Below are 21,964 nucleotides of genomic sequence, written 5' to 3'. Positions count from 1 at the left end.
TCTATTGGTAAAATGAAACACTGTTTTTATTTGGCTCATATTGGGGTACTTTGATGCTTTCATTTGACTTCATTTTCAAAGTTTAGAAAGTTTTGGTGCCGGATACACAATTAAGACAATGCATGTAAAACGGGACAGGGCTTGGATCACACTTTGCATTTTTAAAATCCCTTCTTGCCCTGTGCAGATTCCCTTAGGATATGGAAGAGCAGATCAGCCCCACTGTTGCCTGAAAAGAAAAAAACAAACAAACCACTTTTTCAAATATGTGGTTATAATTGGTTTGTATTAATTCTTCATGAAAGTTTAATCATGTCAAACATTTGACAGCTATCTCTCTTATTTGGCGACATTTATTGTACAAACAATGGAAAGGATAAAGGGAACACAGGGACCTGGAAATACAATTACAACACATTAGAAACGTTATGGCTTCATTAGTTATTTTAAAGTAAAATGTGTGTACTTTCTCATTTCTTTGGTAAAGCTACTGATAAACCATGAGATTAACAAGGCATATCACTGAGTGTATTGCTGTTGTCCACTTGTGGTACTTCTGGACAAGTAATCTAACCAAATCCAAGCTTTAAATATCACCATTTGTAATTTGTTTTCTACTTATCATATTCCTTACACTACCCTACCAGTCACATAACCTCTTCCAAGAAAACCAGCAACTTCTTTCTTTACAGAAGGAAAAGAGAAAATGCTTTGAGATTCTAAGGGTGACACTTGGTTGACATAAAATACTGGAGGCTAAAGATGTTTGCCATTTCAGCTGGTTCTAAGTTAGAGATATATATTAATTCTCAATATAAATGTTAAACCCTTTGCAATTTACTTATCCTTGTAAATCTTGGGTTGTATGGCTTCTAATAATACTACTTTACTAGCAGACAAACCAGGAGAATAAAGGTAGTCCTTGACTTACGATCACAATTGAGCCCAAAATTTCTGTTGCTAAGGGAGACATTAAGTGAGTTTTGCCCCATTTTATGATTAAGTGAATCATTGTAGTTGCTAAGTTAGCCACATGGTTGTTAAGTGAATCTGGTTTCCCCATTGACTTTGCTTGCCAGAAGGTCACAAAAGGTAATCACATGACCCTTGAACATTGCAACCATCATAAATATGAGTCAATTGTCAAGGGTCTGAATTGTGTTCACATGGCCATGGGGATGCTGCAATGGTTGTAAGTGTGAAAAAGTCGTAAGTCACTTTTTTCAGTGATATAATTTTGAACAGTCCACTAAATGAATTGTTGTAAGTCAAGGACTACCTGTATTTGCAGTAGGTGCTGATCATCATATACAAAAATGCACTCTTATACATATTTAGATTAAATGAATGAAATTAATAGTAGATTATGGTTAATTGCAGCCAAAGGCTTGAACAGATATAAAAGATATAGTCTACACTACAGCATAAGTTTAGCTAAAACTTTTAGGACAACATGTATGACATTAGCATTATTTAATACATTCATTACTTTTTTAAAAAGGCATTTAAAAGCAGTATTTTTAAGACACCTAGAAGTCCATCATTAGAAACCAAGTAGATACAGTTCCACTGTTTCAGAAAGTTTTTTTATCCAGTGCAGTCTTGGTATTTCTTCTCATTTTACCTAAATTAAAAAGAAAAGAAAGATTAAAGAAGTGCAATAATACCATCTGATTCAAAGTAGTGCTCAGGTGCTGGTTAAAGCTGATAGTTGTTCAAACTCTAAGTCAAGTCTCAAATGTCTCACTCTCCATTTTAGCAGCCACTGGCATTCTTTTTTTAGGTATGCAGAGCTACCAAAAAAGAAGACCACTTGCTCACCTGCACAGCTCTGATAGAAGCCACAACAGCATCAGGACAGCTGTGATATCATTTCCCCTCTTTGCTTGCCTTGCCAACACCCACGCACAGCTGCACAGCAGTATCTGATATGCCTTCCATGGACTAATCAGAAGCCCTTCACTTGGTGTTATTCCTTGCAACCCGTTTCCAGCCAACATTCCAACTGACATGGCAAAAAGTTTATTCTATATAACCTGCACTTCAGATAGACAGCCATCTGCAAAGCCGGTGCTCTTCAGAGAATTTTCACACCACACTTTTTCTCCAGTGTGAACACTGCTGGTAGTGGTGGTGTGTGTGTGTGTGTGTGTGTGTGTGTGTGTGTGTGTGTAAGACAGTTGGGTAAGAATATAATAAGGGAGTTTTTCATATATTCAAAAAGAGAATCTCTCCATGTATGTCTCCTCCTCAGTTTTTCTGGTGTATACACTGAAGATACTTTTTATCTTCTTACCCCACTGTCTTCCCCTTTTCAAGGTTTATCTGGTAGTCATTTGTAATTCAATACAGTGACCATCACTGGGGCAACTGATAAAATATTATTACTCCTATGTCCAAAAAGACATTCCATAAACAATCCTTTATCGTTCTAATTGAGAATGGTGGACTGAACTGAGTTCATTGTTTCAGTAGTTCTGTAGCAAGAAAGTACATATATTGGGGCATGAGACTAGGTTATTTGAGGAATAACCTTGCAACTTTGGTCATTACCTGAACCATCAGTCAGCCATAAGACCAAAAATGGTTCCCATCTAAAGAACTAGAATCTAGGGGGACACCAGAAGTTTGCCTTTTCTATCCCTCTGCTTGCCCCCTGGAACACCATTTCCTCTACCTCCACATTACTTTAACCCTATCTCTACTAGTCTTTTGGAGAGTCCTTAAAAATGGGCTAATTAGGTAAACCTATGTGATATAGGTATTGTTGATGGCAACCGTAGTTTCCACTTTTTTCATTTTACTCCAGTCCATTCTGATTTTTAATTTTCAGTTTGTATTCTTACACTTTGGCCACTTAATGAGAAGGAAGGACTCACTGGAGAAGAGCCTAATGCTGGGAAAGATTGTAAGATTGCAAAAGGAGAAGAGGACGACAGAGAATGAGGGGGCTGGATGGAGTCACTGAAGCAGTAGGGGTGAGCTTAAATGGACTTTGGGGGATGGTAGAGGACAGGAAGGCCTGGAGGAACATTGTTCCTGGGGTCGCGATGGGTCAGACACGACTTCACAACTAACAACAATTCTTACACCAAATGTTTTTGGTGATGATCTATGCTTTCCACCCAAAGCTGCCTCTGTAAGATGGGTGCAAATAAATTGAATAAAATAAAGCACCCCAACATTTCTTTAATGTTTGTTCAGCCAGTTCAAACCTGACAGTCCCAAAATTTAACCTGGACACTAATAGATACAAGATCTCTCAGATTTACCTTCTAACTTACCATATTTCACAAGAGATTTAGACGTTCCTATGCCGGGTAGTACTATTTTCCATACCATTGCTGTCTTCTGATTTCCTGTACAGAATAAAGAAGGGTGGGTTCAGATTTTTTCCCATTTATTAAGTTCAACATGGACTTTTATCCTTAGATGGGTTTTCACATTGTTAACTCTTGCTTGGCTAAACGTCCCCAGCAATAGAGCAGAACAGAGACATAAGATGTGGTTTTAAAAGTAAAGGCTAGCCATCAGTGAGGAGGCTTCATATCTTCTAGAAATACACTATATAATTGATACTATGTACATATTTTTACATACATTTACTATGTAAATGAATAAGACAGCCTTCACATTCCCTTCTAGAAAAATGCAAGTGAGGGAGCAAAATTCTAAGCTTCAAACCATAGGTGATCTTTTTCCGCCTATAGAGAAATGCAAAATGAGAGTTTCTTCAATGTTCTGAATAAGCTAGAAACTGCTAGTCCCCTGTGGTTACATAAAAAGGCATGTGAGGCATTGATAAGAACTGGTGGGATTTCCCAGAATACTATTGTGACACATGATTGTTCTATTCTAATTTGGCTAGTTTGTAGTATGTTTCCATTTAATGCATTGATTTGAAACAAAGCCATTTTATTGGCTGAATTATAAATTACCTCAACATCAGCTACTGAGTGGAGGATCAAGATATGGGACTAACAGAGGTACAGTATACTTGGTTAAATAGGCTGTTGAAGTTTGTTTCCCTGGGTTGTCCATCCTAGCAACTAACTAGTTCACAACTGCAGTAAATTAAAATCTAAGAATTATTAGGTTTTGTATTTAGGAGGTTGCCTGAGTGAGTGATTGAACATGGGAATAACCTGGGAGCATAGTATAACAAGATTTATATATAACAAGAACAACTTATTATCTTGTAAACAATTGGCAAATCAAATAAATAAAAAATAAATAAATAAAGATGACTAGAAGAAAAACTACCATTTCCTGTAACAGTTTTGTTTTCAGCAAGTCTCTGGTCTCTGGGAAATGTGTATATGCAGATATGAGTTTGCAGCATGGAAGCAAAATGTACTTTGTCTATTCAATGGCTTTGTCAACAAAAAAAAACCCGTCCTTTCCCTATCCCTTTGGTGGAATCATGGGGAGAACAGTCGGATACTACCACTACTATTTTTAAGCAGAATAGCATTTCAGTAATGCCTCTTACAAGTTAAATGTGAAAAAAGATCAAGCTTGATTACCTTAGAAGAAGCTTGCAATAGATTTTCCCCCCTTATTTTACAAGTGAAGTCAGTAACACTTTCATTAGCAGACAAATAAACAAATGAGACAGAATTAATATTTGAAGTCCAACCCCCATTAAAATTGAATGGTAATGGTGTTGGTTGTCATGAAACAGTACTGCTTTAACTTTACAACAAGAACATTATTACTTACAATGTTTCTATTTGTTCGAATTCTTTTTCAACTTCTGTAAAGAGAAAGAAACCAATGTGATTTGTATTTTCTGTTGGTATATTTTACTCACTTACTTACTTAATATTTCAAGCCTGACTCAAGCCTTTGAGTCAGCCTTGGCTCCTGGTGACTGCCTGGACTAAATGTTTTCATTTTTTGGAAGTAGTTTGTTAGGGCTAAGAGAGAATAACTGGCCCAAGACCCACAGTCAATTTTCTAGCCTAAGGTGGAACTAGAACAAGAACTATCTCCTGGTTTCTAACCTGGTGCCTTAACCACTACACCAAACTGTGTAAAATTTTATTCCATTTATTTGGGGTTTTTTGCTTGTTTATGAGTTCAAGGGATTCTATAGTCAATTGAATAGTTAATATAATGGATTAACATGATCACTTTCAAAATCTTTCTACAAGAGGAATTATGCCTATTGACTTAGTTGGAAATATGGAAAGAGAAAATTTCCAGAAATAGAATACTGAGCTGGAAGCACGTTACATTGTGTATAAAATACTTTCCCCACTAATACTGCAAGATAAGAAGAGCTGCTGTTTCTTCCTTTAGTGTGCAGAAGACCTTTGCCCATTTAATTACCAGTATAGTTAACAGCCACATTAGTTTAATGTCAATACATTTCCTCTCTGTAGTGCGACTAAATGATTTTACTTTGTGCTTACTTAAATATTATTTTTTTAATACTGCCAATTACTGAAATTGCTTGGCTGTATATAATAGACATAATAACATAATAAAACATAAAATAAGTAATTAGAGAAGTAATAAAATTAAACTAACTCTTGATGGGTAATAACTCTCCCCCATAAAAAGGGGGCTATGTATTGAACATCTTTTGGAAAAGTTTCAATTCTTGTGATAAGAAGCACATGTAGAAGCACATTTGGCCCAAGATACAAGGACATCATGCATGTCATGACATCATCTCACAAATGACACAAAATATGCAGTTCTTATGCAGGATGAAGTAATGATACACATGGGACTATTCCCTACTCCACCGCCCATGGATATCCATAGGAGGGTATTCTAGCCATCATCCACAACTATAAGGAAGGTGCCTGAAAGGGAATCTCTCCAGGTGATGTCAATGAACATGGTTGATGCAAGGTATGAATGGACAATAAAGTGTTCTTCTACCCTGCAATCTTCAACCAAGGCACTTTTCATTTTCTTGGAGACCAATTGGAGAACATGAGTTTTCCCTTTCAGTGGCCATAGATATTATTTTAGGATTAGCAAGATTTCTCTCCCAGTCCACCACATCCCTTTCTGATACGCAACAAATCCTCAAAATGAAAATGCAGTTCAACTCCTTTGCTAAGTTCAATTTTCAATATTTAAAGAACATGCTACAAAATCTTTATGTATCTTGTTCAAAATATAGCATCGGCAAAAGTATAGCATCTGCATCATCATTTAATTTTCTACTGAATAACAACTAAACCCAGATACTTTGAAGTGAGCACTATTTCCTTAGAGATGTTTTGATACGCAAATGTGTCCAGTTACTTGTACCCCGACTTCTATGAATGGCTTTTAAAAGAAGAAAATCCTCTAGTAAAGTTTCTCTTTGTTAAGGTATAATAAAGCAAGGGTGGCAGTCAAGGACTTATAGGCATCATGCAGTGTCTGGTTTTCTTTTTTTTTTTCCCCGTGCAAAAATTGCTGGGGGGAAAAACCAGCAAATTCAGCAACACAATTTGCTAGTGACACATGCTAGGAATTTCACAGATAGATAAAATGAATCATTTTGCTTGCTGGCTCAAAATTGAAAATAATTTTTATGGGAAAATCATGTTGTCCTGTGTACACTATTGAGTTGGGTTCAACCCCCTAAGAGCAGCCCTGTCAGCAACATCTGCATTATGCAGTGATACCAAAATGATAACATGCACACGGGGTTTTTTACACTTATGTTTTGATGTCTGGTGCATGTACCTAAACCATGCCATTCAGGGGTGGGATTCAAATTTTTTAACAACCAGTTCTGTGGGCATGGCTTGGTTGGTGGGCATGGTTTGGTGGTCATGTGACTGGGTGAACATAGCTTGGTAGTCATGTTATTGGCTGGGCATGGCCAACTCAACATCACTCACATGGAGGCACGCTTCTCCTCGCCTGGCCTCTCATGACTGTGAGGATGCTGCAACAGTCGTAAGTGTGAAAAATGGTCATAAGTCAACTTTTTCAGTGCCATTGTAACTTTGAATGGTCACTCCACAAAAGCAAAGTACCAGCAAAGGAAGGAAAAAAAAACTCCAGAGAAATTCCTGAGACAGGAAGTCTAGTCTTGCCAAAAATGTAATAAGGGTTAACGGAGAGGCAGTTTCTGTAAGCAACACCAGAATGTTTCCTTCCTGCCTTCCTTACAGGATTAGGCCAATAATTTCTTCTAACAACCAGTTCTCCGAACTGCTTAGAATGTTAACAACCAGTTCTAGCGAATAGGTGCAAACTGGTAGAATCCCACCCCTGATGCCATTGTGTCATGGTGTAGTCACATTTTGTCGTGCGTGCGCCTCTTGCTCCCAAGAACTCTGTTCACCTTTTAATGTAGTCCTGGATCCATCACATGAAGATAAAATGCAGTCCTCAGCCAATAAAATATTACTTGACCCTATTACAGAACTTTGTTCTTAAATTCTAACTATAGAAAACTATAAGAGAAAACAAGGTTTACCTATTTTTATGGTTTAGTGCAATCTTTCCTAACTTTGCATGCTCAGTTCTGTTGGACTTAAGTCCCTACAATTCCATTTACATTATGTATCTTGGATCAGGAATTTTAGAAGTTGAGGTCCAATACAATGGGAACATATCAGCACAGACTACTGGTAGAAGCCATACTGATGTTCCACATGTCATATATCATGATGCAAATTATACCCTTGCAAATTAGTTTATCTGCATGATTTGTGTGATAACATAATGACATAATGCAAGAAATTAATTACCCTTCCTTACCCTCTGAGACCCCCCAAGAAGCTCCCATCATAAACAGAGGTTTACCATTCATGTCATCCACTGTTCTTATTGCACACAAAACCTCAAATAAAAGAACCATATTTGAATATGTTATTCTTCCATATCTTACCAATGTTTGCTTCTTTCTTTTTGGAGCATACTTCATAGATAAAAATAAGTGCTACTAAAATGATAACTTCAGCAGCTATTACAAGAAATGGTTTGAGAGGTGTTAGATACGTCAGGACTTTGAAAGTTACTTCTCCTTTGCTTTCACCTAGTAGAAATACAGCTTTGCACCAGTAAGAACTGGTATCTAATTCAGAGGAATCAGAGATCTTCAGCTTGGTTGTGTTTGGATGTGTCTGGAGAAAGCTGTACTTCTCTGGCATCAGGGTAGAATTAATAACCACCTGACAAAAGAAAAAAGAATGAAGAATCTTCATGATACATTCATAAATCATCATTAGAAATACTAATATATAGATATTTAAATATATAAATGAAAATTCTAGCAGGAAAATTATAACAGTGAAATAGACATGTGAAAGAGAAATTAAAACACAAACAATCTTTCGAAATCTATGAACATTTAATTCACAGTCTAGCTGGGTTAAGATTGGGTCTAATATTACAAAAGCATGACTTGAAAAGCATCTTGAAATAATGGGGCAGGGGAGAGAGGATTCCTCCCATAAACGAAACAGAACTTTACCTCTCCACTTCCATTATTTGAATACCAGATCCAAAAACTTGGGTTAAAGTGGGTTGTCCCATTGCCAACTTCACAAGTAAAGACCACGGTGTCACCCACATAACTGATTATATGCTTAGACTTTACATGGACTTGAGGCACTAGGAAAAACAAAAAAGAACTGTGAGACTGTATGAAAAGGGCACTTTCTGTTCAGGGGTGATCGAAAGTTGTGTTGTGTTACTGTGTGGTTTGGAAGCGTTACTGCTTCAGACACGAAAACTGTGCAGACAGTGGTGAGGACAGCAGAAAAAATTATTAGAAGTTCACTTCCTTCTATCCAGGACACAGCATATAAGCAATGCATGACCAGTGTCCGCAGTATTGTCAGAGATGCTACACATCCTCTCCATGACCAATTTTCTTTGTTACTTTCCTGGAGGAGGCTTTGTGGTTTCCAAAGCAGAACAACTAGATTCTGTCATAGCTTTATATCATATAAAATCAACCTTGTTAACTTTCAGCTATGTATTAAAAATGGATTGTGTTTATATACATAATACATACATGCATACATACATATGTGTGTGTGTGTGTGTGTGTGTGTGTGTAGCATATGTATATGCATGTATGTGCATGGGTATATATTTTTTCTTTTGAGAGCAGATATCAGAATTTCATTTTTTAAAGTTCTCCATTTAATATGGCTATGCCAAGTGAAGAAGTCCCTACTTCTAAGCATAGTGTCACCTCTTTTTTCAACCTCTGACAATGTTTTGTAAGTCCATAGACACAGGCAGATGCTTCTATTACTGTACATGGCTGCCGGGCAAATTCTGAGAGTTGACATCCATACATCTTAAAGATGTCAAGGTTGGGAAACCTTGCTGTACACTACAACATAGGGTCAAGCAAAGTGATGCTTTTTGTGATGTAAAATGTATATTTACATATTCTCTACACAGTATCTTTATTTTTAGTTTTCATCCTTTTATTCTGTTTTGTAGCGCCTCTCTAAATCCAACTAAACTCTGCATGTATTCTTTGGTTACTAGCTTCCCACAAAAAAAGAAAGGGAAGAAGAACTAAAAGATGCAAATTAAACCATCAACTTACACCATTTAGATATAAAAAATGGAAGTCAACCAAAAGTAAGACCTCACTATCATGACCACATGGCTGTTCCAATAAATACATTTTCCTTGGGGAAAAAAATCACACACCACACATACACAAACACACAAATAGGGGAGGGAGAGGTGGGAGAGAGAGTGAGAGAGAGAAAGAGAGGGAGATTGAAGGAGGAAAAACTAAGGGAAGAAAAAAAGGATGTTCCTATAAATACATTTTTCCTTGTGAAAAAATCACATATCACACACACACAAAAATAGAGGGGGGAAGAGAGAGAGAGAGAGAACACGCAACGCTTCAATTTTTCTGAATCAGTTGAATTATATTTTCTCCTTTGTTTGAATTCCAGTGAACAGACTGCCTGGCCTTTTCAATCATTGGCAGCTCTATACCATTTTCAACTTTAAAACATGCATTTTGAGTTCATCATTAGCAAAGCTGTTCTCTTAATCATTTCTCCATTATGTTTACCGTCAAATCTATGAGTTATAATTTTTGCATCTGACAGGAAAATCACTTCTACTTGGGCTAATATACAACAGTAACAACATTTTAATATCAGCATTAAAAGTTAAAGTAATTCTTTCCCACTGTAACTAGAATGAATTGAGAGAATTGAAGAATTAAGAGAAATGCATAATAGAACAGAACAAATTCCAGAGGTTTCTACATAAGAAATTCAAAAGGTCGAGATTAGGCAGAGGGAGGAAACTTGTAGCCCCTGATCCATATTTAGCCTCCCATAAGGCTTCAAAGACCTGGATTCTCCCTATCTTTTGATTTTTGATTGGAAGCAGACTAGAGTTGGTTGAAAGATGGGTAAATGTAATAGATAGATAGAGATGCTATCAGACTCCTCCTGAATTTTTGCCGCCATAAACTAACATGGCTCCCCTCCTCCTCTGACTCCTAGGTTCAGGAGTGGGCTTCTGGGGGTTTGCAGCGGTTTGGGAGAGCCCCTAGCTAAGATTCTATGCAGTTCGGAGAACCCCCAAATCCCACTCCGGGCTGATCCCACCCACCCCCTTCCAGGAGTCCCCACGTGGCCCGTTTTTGGATGCAGGTAAGTGCAGGGTGCGCACGGAGTCTCGGGGAGGGCAAAAAACGGGCCTCCTGGAAGTTCGGGAAGGCTGGAAATGGGCCTATTTCTGGCTTCCAAAGAGCCTCTGGAGCTCAGGGAGGCCATTTTCACCCTCCTGGAGGCTCGAGGAAAACCTCTGGACCCCAGGGAGGGCAAAATTCCCCCCCCCCATGGTGCAGGAAGTTGACTAGGCCACATTCACCATGACCACGCCCACCCAGAAACTGGGCAGAGGACCCTTTGCTAAAATTTTTGAAGCCCACCCCTCCCTGGATGACCATATAAATGTGAGATAGATTAGATAGATAGATAGATAGATAGATAGATAGATAGATAGATAGATAGATAGATAGATAGATAGATAGATAGATAGATAGATAGAAAGAGAGAGAGAGAGAGAGATGATGAGATAGAGAGATAGATAGATAGATAGATAGATAGATAGATAGATAGAGAGATGATGAGAGAGAGAGATAGATAGAGAGATAGATAGAAGAAGATAGAAGAGAGAGGAGAGTAGATAGATAGAGATAGATAGATAGTATAGAGATAGATAGAGAGAGAGAGAGAGAGAGAGAGAGAGAGAGAGAGAGAGAGAGAGAAGAGAAGAGAGAGAGAGAGAGAGAGGAGATGATAGATAAATAGATAGATAGAACAAGCAAGGAGCAAGCTTTGGACCACTTTTATATACTCTAGGCTAATTTATAGGTTCAATGCAGGGTTAATTCAGACTTCTAGCAATAACTTCATTTCCCTGTCTGTATCCTTCTTTTTGGGACAGAGACCAAAGATTATCAGGAAAAAAAGGTGGGGTAGAAGAAAGAGATGGGTGTCCCAGCTCTTTCTTGCCTGTAGATGTACATCAACGTTGGTCAACCTTGGCAACTTTAAGTTGTGTGGACTCCAACTCTTAGAATTCTTCACCCAGCATGCTGCCTGGGGAATTCTGGGGATCAAAGTCTACACATCTTAAAGTCAGCAAAGTTGAGACACTCTGATCTAGTGCATCTTTGAAGGGACGTGACGCTCCACTGAAATAGGTGCCCAAGGCTCTTTATTCAATTTCAATTGCCTCCTGAATCCCTGCAGGCAATTCTAGTAAAGTATCATTAAATGCATTTCCAATTTAAAATGATAAAAAAGAAGAGGGTGGATTCAAGGCTGAAAATCAATGAATGAAGAAAAACGGATGGGACATAGTTTCTGTTCTAGAGGCTGATGCTTTCAGGGATCAGGGAAGCAATCTTTCTGTCTCCCTACCCTCATTCTGTGGAACAGGATGGTTTTTAGGAGGGTTTTTAAAACATGGCTATTTCATCAGGAAACCATTTCTGCCTCTTTCTTCTGAGTAAGTGAGCTATCAAGATGTCACCCACTCATCTCTCCTTCCAACTTTGCTGAGTCATCTCTGATTCAGTACAAGTTAGAATGGAACCAGGGAAGCTATCATTGTTGTTATAACATTCTGTAGGGGTTATGGGCACATTAGCTTTGGGCTGCCTATATGTTTCTGGCTCAAAACTGTAGAAATAGAATATGGGACTGTATAGGCTTTCAGAAGACTAATATGGATCTTCTTATATACAACTGATGGTTTGCTCCCTTGACATAGGCTAGCATTGAGGCAAACAGAAACAAAACATCACCTGCAGAAGTGAGAGGAGTTCAATATAGTATTATGAGAAAAGCTGTGTCTGCAGCTACCTGAATCCACCAATTTTGTTTTGAGCCCCCAGAGATTCTCTCATATAGATTATCTCCCTTCTCTGTTGTGTTTGGAGAATTTGAAATGATTTTATATAGAGATATTGAAAACCCACAAAAGGGTGGTTGTTGTTGTTGTTTTGTATTAAAGCAATCATCTGAGCAGACCAAAATAATTAGTAAACAGGCCCTGGCTGCATGGAAGTTGTCCATTCTAGATCATAAAATATAATTTTAAGGGAGAAGATTAGAATGTTCTTCGGTGTACTTTATTTTACACAAACTTCTAGCTATTGGCAGCAGGCTCAAGGTAGATTTTGTCTTCCAGACTTAATGATTTATATGGAAATAATGTCTCTGGATACATCTGGAAATAGCTATGGTTCTAAACATTCCTGAGAATTAAATCACATGGAAATAATTTATACTCAAAATTAACATGATTGTTAATTGTTAATGATTATTAATTATTGTTTCTGTGGAAATATGATTGGCTGTGGGACACATAACAACCGAAGATGAGGTTTATGTGCAAGCTCATATATCATTCCCTACCAAAATAGAAATTTGCTATTATATATAAGGAAGGACCAGGCCTGCAAGTTATGTTTCATCCCAGTTAAATGGGGTTCTCCTGCAGTGGCCTGAATATTTTCACTGTTATACAGATAATCAAATTTAACATAACCCAAGCTTTTTCAGGCATGATATTCCGCTCTGGAAAAAAAATCGGGGCCAGCCAAAAGAGACCCCCCGCCGCATGCCCGGGGAGCGCCCGCTGCCTTCCCTCGCCAGGGCCGGGCGGCAGCGTGTTGCACGGAGGCTGGTCTGTGGCTGGCCCAGCTCCCTTTTCCTGCCGCTCAGCGGCCTCCGCTCGCACCGCCCGGGCTCCGCTCAGGTATCCGGCTGGGGCTATCAGGAGTTGCTACCGCCGGCGCAGCTCACGCGGCTCCAGTCCCGCGTTGCCTCGGGAAGGAAAGGCAAAACCAGGAGCCGCTGCTGCCGTTGCAAAGCGCCACCGCGGCTCTTCCTTTTTGCCTTTCCCTTCCTGAGGCAACGCGGGACTGGAGCCGCGCCAGCAACTCCTGACTCGGGGCCTCCGAGGGGAGGGGAAGGAGGAGAAGAAGGGGTGGGGGGAAAGGAGGGGGCGATTCCCCAAAAAATCGGAATTCCGATTTTAATCGGAAGAATATCATGCCTGCTTTTTGTACCAGAAGCCAATAACTGTGGAAACCTAGTTTCTGCTATTTTTCTCATTCAAAAACAAGCTAGCAAAAAGAAAAAACAGTTTTTGCAAAATAACTGTTAAAATCCCTGACCAAGAGAAAAAAACAAACAAACTTGAACTTGCCAGAGCCAAGTATGAGTAACCATTTAGAATATCCTTGTTTGAGCAAATTTATTTTGCTCACACCATTACCCAGCCACAAAATATAGCAGGGGGAAATCTATTGCTCGTGTCTCACTGATAGATTAGAGCTGAACAAATACAGTATGAAATGAAATGTATCTGATCATTACCACTTTCCAGTCTGATTAGCGTTCGGCTGCAAAGTGTAATATTGCTGGGTATGTTTTTTTCTATCGTAATGAAATTTCCCTTCTTAACATGCAGTTTTATGACTCACAATAAGCAATGGAACAAATGCCTTTGGAACACATAGTCATAATTATGTGAGGATGATAGATACATAACAACCCATTATATTGTTCTTGATTTAGCACTTTTGCAGCAGTTCTACTGCCAGAACTACAGTATATGAATTAGCATACAGACAGGTAATTTTAAATATCCCTCATGATCAGTGTTGATCTTTAATCCTTCCATACTCAATTTTCTACTTCTAAATGTCCACGCTATCATGCAAAAGCAATTTTCTTAGTGATACAGCTTTTCCTATCAGAATATTGCAAATGGGCTTGGAAATGTGTAGCTGTTTCTGCAAATGAGTAGGGCTTTGTAGGAAAGTACTCAGATCAGAAATTCCCCTTGGGGTTGTAATGACTTCAAGAACTGACCCAACTAAAAGAGCACTGAAGCTGAATTCTTCTGGATGTCTGATGCTTGATTAGGTCTTAGATTCACATTTAAACTGTACAATGCCAAGCCTCTAATCCAGGGGTGTCAAACTCACAGCCCACGGGCCAGATGCGTCACGTGCTGGCCCCGCCTGCCTGGTTTAGCAAAGGGGGGGGGGAAAGTCCTGCTATGTTATATGACACCACATGATGATGCAAGTTTGACACCCCTGTTCTAATCCTACAAAACACCCTACAAAACATCGTTTTGCAAAGAGACACGTAATCTTTCTCTCCATGCAATAGCGCTGAAAGTGAATATATTTACAGCCCCAGCAGTGATTCTTCAACATGCCCTTGTTCAGTTTTAAAAATCAGTAGTAAGTGGCTGTATATAAAAGGTAAGAAATCATTAATATTTAATGGATATAGTCCATTAACCTGCATCATCATTTTATATTTAGTCATCTCAATAATTCATCACGTTGCATCCTCAATGAAATATCATTTTACATCAGATGATACTGTATTATCAATAAAGAGGAACAGCAACAGTAAAAACTGCTGTGGCATTCCTTGCAGATTTGAGGAGAGGCAGAAATAATCTTAAAATGAAGAACAAAAAGAAAAGAAATTAGATTCAAAGGAACCAGTCTTAATATGTTTTAAGTTATGTCTTAAAAGAACTTAGTATTTTGATGGTGTATAGCAAAATTCTTCCTTTATATTAATGAGAAAAATATATTTTTTTAGTTTGATTTGCCATTACTTCATATTCATTACAAACAACTTTCTGCCAGCCTTTTTTAAAAAATTGTGCCTGTTGGCAGCTTTGAGAGCTACTGGGGTTGATCCAATTTTTTCTGTGTTTTCATTTTTAATTGGGAAAGTCCAGTAGCCTTTTGGAAAAAGCACCTTTGGGACATTAACATGGCAGAGCAGAAAACACAGGGGCCAATTCACTGATTTGCTGATAAATGTGATTTGGGAAGAGTGAGTTTTGGAAGGGTAAATTCTGGGATCTTACCTTGTAAAAGAAATGTAGCCTTTATTTCTGGTGTAGTTTTATAAACACACGTGTAATTCCCCATCTGGTCTTCATTTCTGACTTTTATCCTTAAAAATAGTTAAGCAATTGATACATAATGAACACTATTGAGCTATAAAGTAAAAAGTAAAAACAAAGAAAAACAATATGAAAACAGCAATTGAAAAATATATAACGGCAATGTTCTGAATTGATAAATGGTGACATGCAAACAGCTTGTTGAAACAGATACAAATTTATGATAGCAGAAATATCATGCATTTTAAAATGGATTATCACAGTTAATGGATTATCACAGTTCAGATAACTACAGATGGAAAGGATCTCAGTCATCCTCTAATCCAGGGTTATCAAACTCAAGACCTGCGAGCTGCATCCGACCTGGGGGCTGCTTAGATCTGGCCCATGGGACCACCCCAGAAACAGCAAAGGACCAGCCCTTGGTGCCTCTGCCAGGGAAAATGGAGCTTGGAGGGGTGTTTTTTTTGCTACAACAGCCTCCTGCAGCCCTCTACCAGTGAAAAGGAGCTCAGAGGGGTTGCATGTGTGGCCTCCCTGAGGTCCATTTTTGCTGGCAGAAGGCTAGCAAAACAAACTAAAAACAAAACAAAAGGAGAAATGTTTCCACTTTTTGCATTTAAGCATGCAAGAAGGGACAGGAAAGGAGGAAGGGAAAGAGGGAAGACAAAGAAAAAGTAGGGAAGATGGGAAGAGGAAGGAAGGAAGGAAAAATAAGGAAAGAAGAGAAGAAGGAAGAAGGAAGGAGAATGAAGAGGAAAGGAAAAAGAAGAAAAAGAAGGGAGGGAGGGAGGAAATTATGAGAGTGAGGAGGATCGGAGGTAAGTCCTGCCTTAGGACTTGGCTACCACAGGTGCCCCCGACATGAGTGATGTCAAGCTAGCCAAGCCCACCCTGGCCACGCCCAGTTCCCCACCCAAGGCCAAATACAACCCTGATGCAGCTCTCAATGAAATTGAGTTTGACACCCTTGCTCTAATCCAACCACAGCCCCCTGCAGGTATTCAGTACTAAACAAGTAAGTCCTCAACTTAAGACTACAATTGAGCCCAAAATTTCAGTTGCTAAATGAGACAGTTGTTAAGTGAATTTTGCTCCTTTTTACAACTTTTCTTCCCCTCGTTAAGGGAATCACTGCAGTTGTTAAGTAAATGGCTGTTAAGTGGGTCTGGCTTCTCCATTGGACTTTGCTTATTCGAAGGTCGCACAAGGGGATCACATGGCCCTAGGACACTGCAACCGTCATAAATACATGCCAGTTGCCAAGCGGCCAAATTTTGATCTTGTGACCATGGAGATGCTGCAACAGTTGTAAATGTGAAAACCCATCATAAGTCACTTTTTTCGGTGCCAAAGCTGAACTTTGAACAGTCACTAAATGAATGGTTGTAAGTCGAGAACTACCTATAGCAAAGATCTCCAACTTTGGCAACTTTAAGTCTGGCGGACTTCAACTCCCAGAATTCCCCAGCCAGCTTTGCTGGCTGGGAAATTCTGGGAGTTGAAATCCACCAGGCTTAAAGTTGCCAAGGTTGGAGACTCCTGAGCTATAATATCTCCAACTGATTGTCATCCAACCTCAATTGAAATACTTCCAGCAAACAAGATTACAATTATGCCCCTACCCAAGGCAGCCTATTTGATTGTTGAAAGGCTGTTGCTGTTTGGAAAATGTTCCCTGCTCCCCATCCAAAATCTCCTTCCTTGTAACTTAATCATCCCACCACTTCTTGGCTTCTCTTATGAACAATTCTGTTCTATCACAACACAGCTCTTCATATACAGCCCAAGTACTAGATTAAGAACAAGTTTCATTCTTTAACTGTTTTTAACTTAGTTTTGTTTGAACTTGTTCTTACAAATAGACTCCCCATTATTCAAAATGGCGGACAACATTCTCCTTTTTTCAAGCTGATGAATCAGTAAAACCATGCAATGTTTTTCTGAACTGCTGAAAACCAGTGAAAACAAGCTGCAAAAAAGGGCAACTTCAACAGTTCATAAATCACTGTGCGGCTTGTTGGCTTAAGGAAGGACAATGTCCTCTGCCACTGTTTTTAGTAAAAGGCAACCGGTTGAATGTTCTTAACCCAGGGACTGCCTGAACTTGAAAGGAATTATTGTATCATTCCACAATAAACCCAACATCTCCAACCATATTTTCTTTTTTTCTTTCAAGCCCTTTATTGTGTTAGTTAGCTTCACTGGACATAGTTCACTGGACATAGTTGATCAGTATCCTGCCTCAATCAAGTAACTAGAAGAAACTTAAAGTCCACAACCTATAATCTCAAGTTGCTTACAGTTCTTAAAATGCTTAGCTGAAGTACTAAGAACCTTCCAAAAGTTATCAAATCATAGGATTTAATGTAGCAAGCAAAAAAGAAATTACTCCAACTGTGAACAATTCTTTCAATCAGAATAGAGCTGGAAGGGACCTTGGAGGTCTTCTAGTCCAACCCCTTGCTCAAGCAGAGATCCTGTACCACTTCAAGCAAGTGACTGTCCAGATTTTTCTTAAAAACCTTCAGTGATAAAGCACTCACAACTTCTGAAGGTAACCTGTTCCACTGTTTAATTGTTCTTACTCTTAGGAAGTTTCTCCTTATTTCCAGGTTGCTTCTCTCCTTGATTAGTTTCCATCCATTGCTTCTTGTCTTGCCTTCTGGTGTTTTAAAAAATAAATTGACCCACTCTTCATTGTGGCAGCCCCTCAAATAGTAACATCATTTAGCAATAGTACTTAGACTTATATACCATTTCACTGTACTTTTACAGACCTCTCTAAGTGGTTTATAGAGTCAGCCAGGTGTGGGATTCTACAGGTTCGTACCTATTCGCTAGAACCAGTTGTTCACATTCTAAGCAGTTCGGAGAACTGGTTGTTAGAAGAAATTACTGGCCTAATCCTGTAAGGAAGGCAGGAAGGAAACATTCTGGTGTTGCTTACAGAAACTGCCTCTCAGTTAACACTTATTACATTCTTGGCAGGACTAGACTTCCTGTCTCTGGAACTTCTCTGGAGTTTTTTTTTTCCTCCTTTGCTGGTACTTTGCTTGTGTGGAGTGACCATTCAAAGTTACAATGGCACTGAAAAAAGTGACTTATGACCATTTTTCACACTTACGACTGTTGCAGCATCCTCAGTCATGAGAGGCCAGGCGAGGAGATGCATGTCTTGATGTGAGTGATGTTGAGTTGGCCACGCCCAGCCAGTCACATGACCACCAAGCCATGTCCACCAACTAAGCCATGCCCACAGAACCGGTTGTTAAAAAATTTGAATCCCACCCCTGGAGTCAGCCTATTTCCCCAACAATCTGGGTCCTCATTTTACCCAGCTCAGAAGGATGTAAGGCTGAAACAATCTTGAGCCTGGTGAGATTTGATTTGCTGAATTGCAGGCAGCTGGTAGTAAGCAGAAGTAGCCTGCAGTACTGCACTCTAACCACTGGGCCACCACAACTCATGCAAATATTGGAATACTGCTATCATGTCACCCCTAGTCCTTTTTTTCTTTAGACTTGCCATACCCAATTCCTGCTGTTCTTCATATGTTTTTGTCTCCAAGCTTCTCAGTTGCTCTTCTCTGCACTTTTTCCAAAGTCTCAACTTTTTTTTTTTGTAATGTGGTGACCAAAACTAAATGCAAGTATTCCAGGTACAGTCTTACTAAGGATTTATAAAGTGGTTCTACACGAGTCTTTTATCCAATGCAGGTGGTCCTCCTAGGGTGTCCCTCCATACTAAAAGATTGTTCCTCTATATTTTAAACTATGTAACATAAAGCCACTTACGTATATCGAGTGCACCATTTGGAGTGAGTTTCATTCCTCCTGATGGTCTCTGGGTTGAAAGTTGCATTTCCTGAGTTCCACACAGTCTCCATTTTTGTTGTGTTTGTGGAGTCGCTGATGACCAAACTACACATTAGTTCAAGTTCAGCTGGACTCTCTAATGTGATACTTTTTGTTTGAGTAACTTTGGGAAAACCTATGGGAAATAGTTAGGAGATAACACTTCCCTGATTAAAATAAAAGAATTGCAAAAATAATAATAATCAGTGTATTACTCAAATAACTTTTGGGTCAACTATTAGCTTCAAAACAATTAACACATTTAGATGAATTTGGCCATTAAAAGCTTTAGCTTTCTAAAATATTGCAGTCAAACTTTGTTTTAGATACTCTAGAAGTTGAATTTTAGACATGATTTCTAAAAAGGTCTTAGTAAGACTATGTCAGGAGAATATTGTACAACTAACATTTCATTCATAAAACAATTGCCTTGGCTGTTTGATAATCCCTTGATCTCTAACTAGATGCACTATTATGCTACCTTTTAGCCTCTGCTTAACAGAGGACATAACCTATGCTGTCATCAGAATCCAGATGCATCAGAATTTGCTATTGAATTTGAATTTGGAAGCCTGCCACAACTCAAGGAGAACCAGTTCCAGATGAATCCAATCTAATTATTCTCTCCTAATACCCAAACTTAGAAGAACACCAAAAATGCCAAAGCAATGTAGCTAATTTTCCAAAATGAATGACAGCTGAAAAAATCTAATTGTTCACTGAAGGTGTGTATCCTCCAGATATAATATATATATATATATATATATATATATATATATATATATATATATATATATATATATATATATATATATATGTTTGTGTGTGTGTGTGTGTGTGTGTTCGCTTTCGTTTGAGAAAGAAAACAACCAAGCTCAGAAAGCAACAAGGACCCCGAAGTTCAACCCTGAGCTACAAATATTCCTTTCTATTAGTTCAGATAATGTACTAAAATGAATAGGACTTTGGTTGAACCACAGATCTTTTTCACTTGGAATGCACCCTGTATATAATTATTAATCCCTGACAGTCTGCAAGGAGGATGAATGATGCATATCATGAACTATTGCTCAAATTAAACCAAATTACATAATTTGCATAATCTTTATGATAACATCTAATGACATGCATGACATTATGGTTTCTATCAGATGTCTACATGTCCATCACCAGAAAAGCATGACTTTATCCACAGCCATTTCTTTCCCATCTTCCATCACTGAACAGAAAATGATGGCAACCTTTGGGAGAGGGAATTCTCTTACAACATGAATCAACAGATCATGCATTGGTGGGATGTGTCAAAATAGTACTACCATGTTTCCCTGAAAATACCACCTACTCAGAAAGTAAGTCCTAGCTTGATTTTTACATGTGTGCCCAATACAAGCCCTATCCCCCTCCAAATAAGCCTAATTAAGACCCCTTCCACTCCAGGGTGCACAGGTAAAAATTAAGATAAGGTGGGATGGAGGTGGAACTGTCTTACTACTTACCTTCTAATAGTTGCAGCCAGGCCTCGCACACTTCAGCCCATTTCTTTTGCTGCAGCCAGCAAGGCTTTCTTGAAGGCCTCTGTAGCTGATAACCAAGCACTGGTTCCATCTGGAGCTCTGTTACAGCTGCAAAGGCCTTCAGGAAAGCCTTGATGGCTTTGCTGGACAAAGAGAACCCTGAAGGCCTTTGATAGTGAAAAACAGGCCAGGGGTCTGTGCGCAAGTGAGGTGAGTCAGTGGACAACATCCCCACCCCCCCAAAAGTAAAACCTGGTGCCTTTTTCAGTGGCAAAAAATATAAGGCAAGGTCTTATTTTTGGGAAAACATGGTACAAAATGAGTCCAGTGAATCATGAGCAATCAGAAATGGGATGCTGATGAAACAGAAGACATGGAAAGCAAAAAGGCTGTAGTAGAGTCTCTGAAGACAATAGGAAAAATTAGATTCTGACAATGGAGTCCAAGAAGGCAGAGCTAGAGGATATGCCATATAAAGGAAAGGAGATGACAGAAAAGGAGAAATTGATTATGCTAAGGAAACTAATTCAGAGAATCACTGTAAGATTGCATTGATGTAATGGCTAGGTGAGACTTACCAATAAAATCAAGCATAGAATAGTCGCAGTCAGTAGCAGTCACTATGGTTCTGATCCACAAAAGATCTACTGGGAAGCTATAACTTAGAGCCTTGAAGATTAAACTGGTGTCAGCAATGTGAGGTTAATCTGCTTTTACTACTTTGGGCTTTGCTAAATCCTTATAACGTGAAAAACAAAGGCAGAGTAGGAATCATTTCAAAACTGAAAACATTCTCTTCCAAGTTCAAAAGCAGATGCCTCAATCAGGGCGTTGGCCTCAAATGACTTCCAATGTAAATGAAGAATGTTCCAATCTTCAGGCAAGAAAGGTCAAATTCAAGATTATTTGAATTCAAGACACTATGCACAAACCTGCTAAATCCCATCCACATCTACATCTTTATCATCTGTATCTTTATATGCATAGGTAAATTACATATATGCATATGTATAGGCATTTGTATAGGTATATGTACATCTATATTTATAGGCATCTATAACTATACCCATACCCATATTTATATCTATTTATTTATTTATTGTATTTATTTATTTTGTTAAGCAATTATAAGATAACAGGTATAAGTATAAACATAGTTATGGATACATGAAATGG

At 38.7% G+C, this 21,964-nt stretch overlaps 1 protein-coding gene across 2 annotated transcripts in view; it reads right to left on the bottom strand.

Moving 5' to 3' along the window:
- Positions 1-269: 269 nt before the first annotated feature.
- Positions 270-21,964, bottom strand: part of EMB (embigin) — a 38,796-nt gene continuing 17,101 nt past the window's right edge. Inside the window, exons 4-10 of one of the 2 annotated variants that reach the window (XM_026666480.2) lie at positions 19,215-19,410; positions 15,379-15,467; positions 8,438-8,577; positions 7,853-8,135; positions 4,723-4,756; positions 3,285-3,359; positions 270-1,624 (exon numbers count right to left, since the gene is read on the bottom strand). In XM_026666480.2, coding sequence (XP_026522265.1) covers positions 3,302-3,359; positions 4,723-4,756; positions 7,853-8,135; positions 8,438-8,577; positions 15,379-15,467; positions 19,215-19,410 — 800 coding nt within the window. In that variant the 3' untranslated portion in view covers positions 270-1,624; positions 3,285-3,301. The remainder of the gene's footprint in view (positions 1,625-3,284; positions 3,360-4,722; positions 4,757-7,852; positions 8,136-8,437; positions 8,578-15,378; positions 15,468-19,214; positions 19,411-21,964) is intronic. The other variant, XM_026666482.2, reaches the window with a different exon arrangement.

The sequence above is a fragment of the Notechis scutatus genome, chromosome 2 (assembly GCF_049901735.1).
Source record: "Notechis scutatus isolate UNSWTSFEM ecotype Mainland chromosome 2, rNotScu1.2, whole genome shotgun sequence".
Lineage (NCBI taxonomy): Eukaryota > Metazoa > Chordata > Lepidosauria > Squamata > Elapidae > Notechis > Notechis scutatus.
The sequence above is the reverse complement of the archived record's forward strand: the minus strand, read 5'-3'. Positions and strand labels throughout refer to the sequence as shown.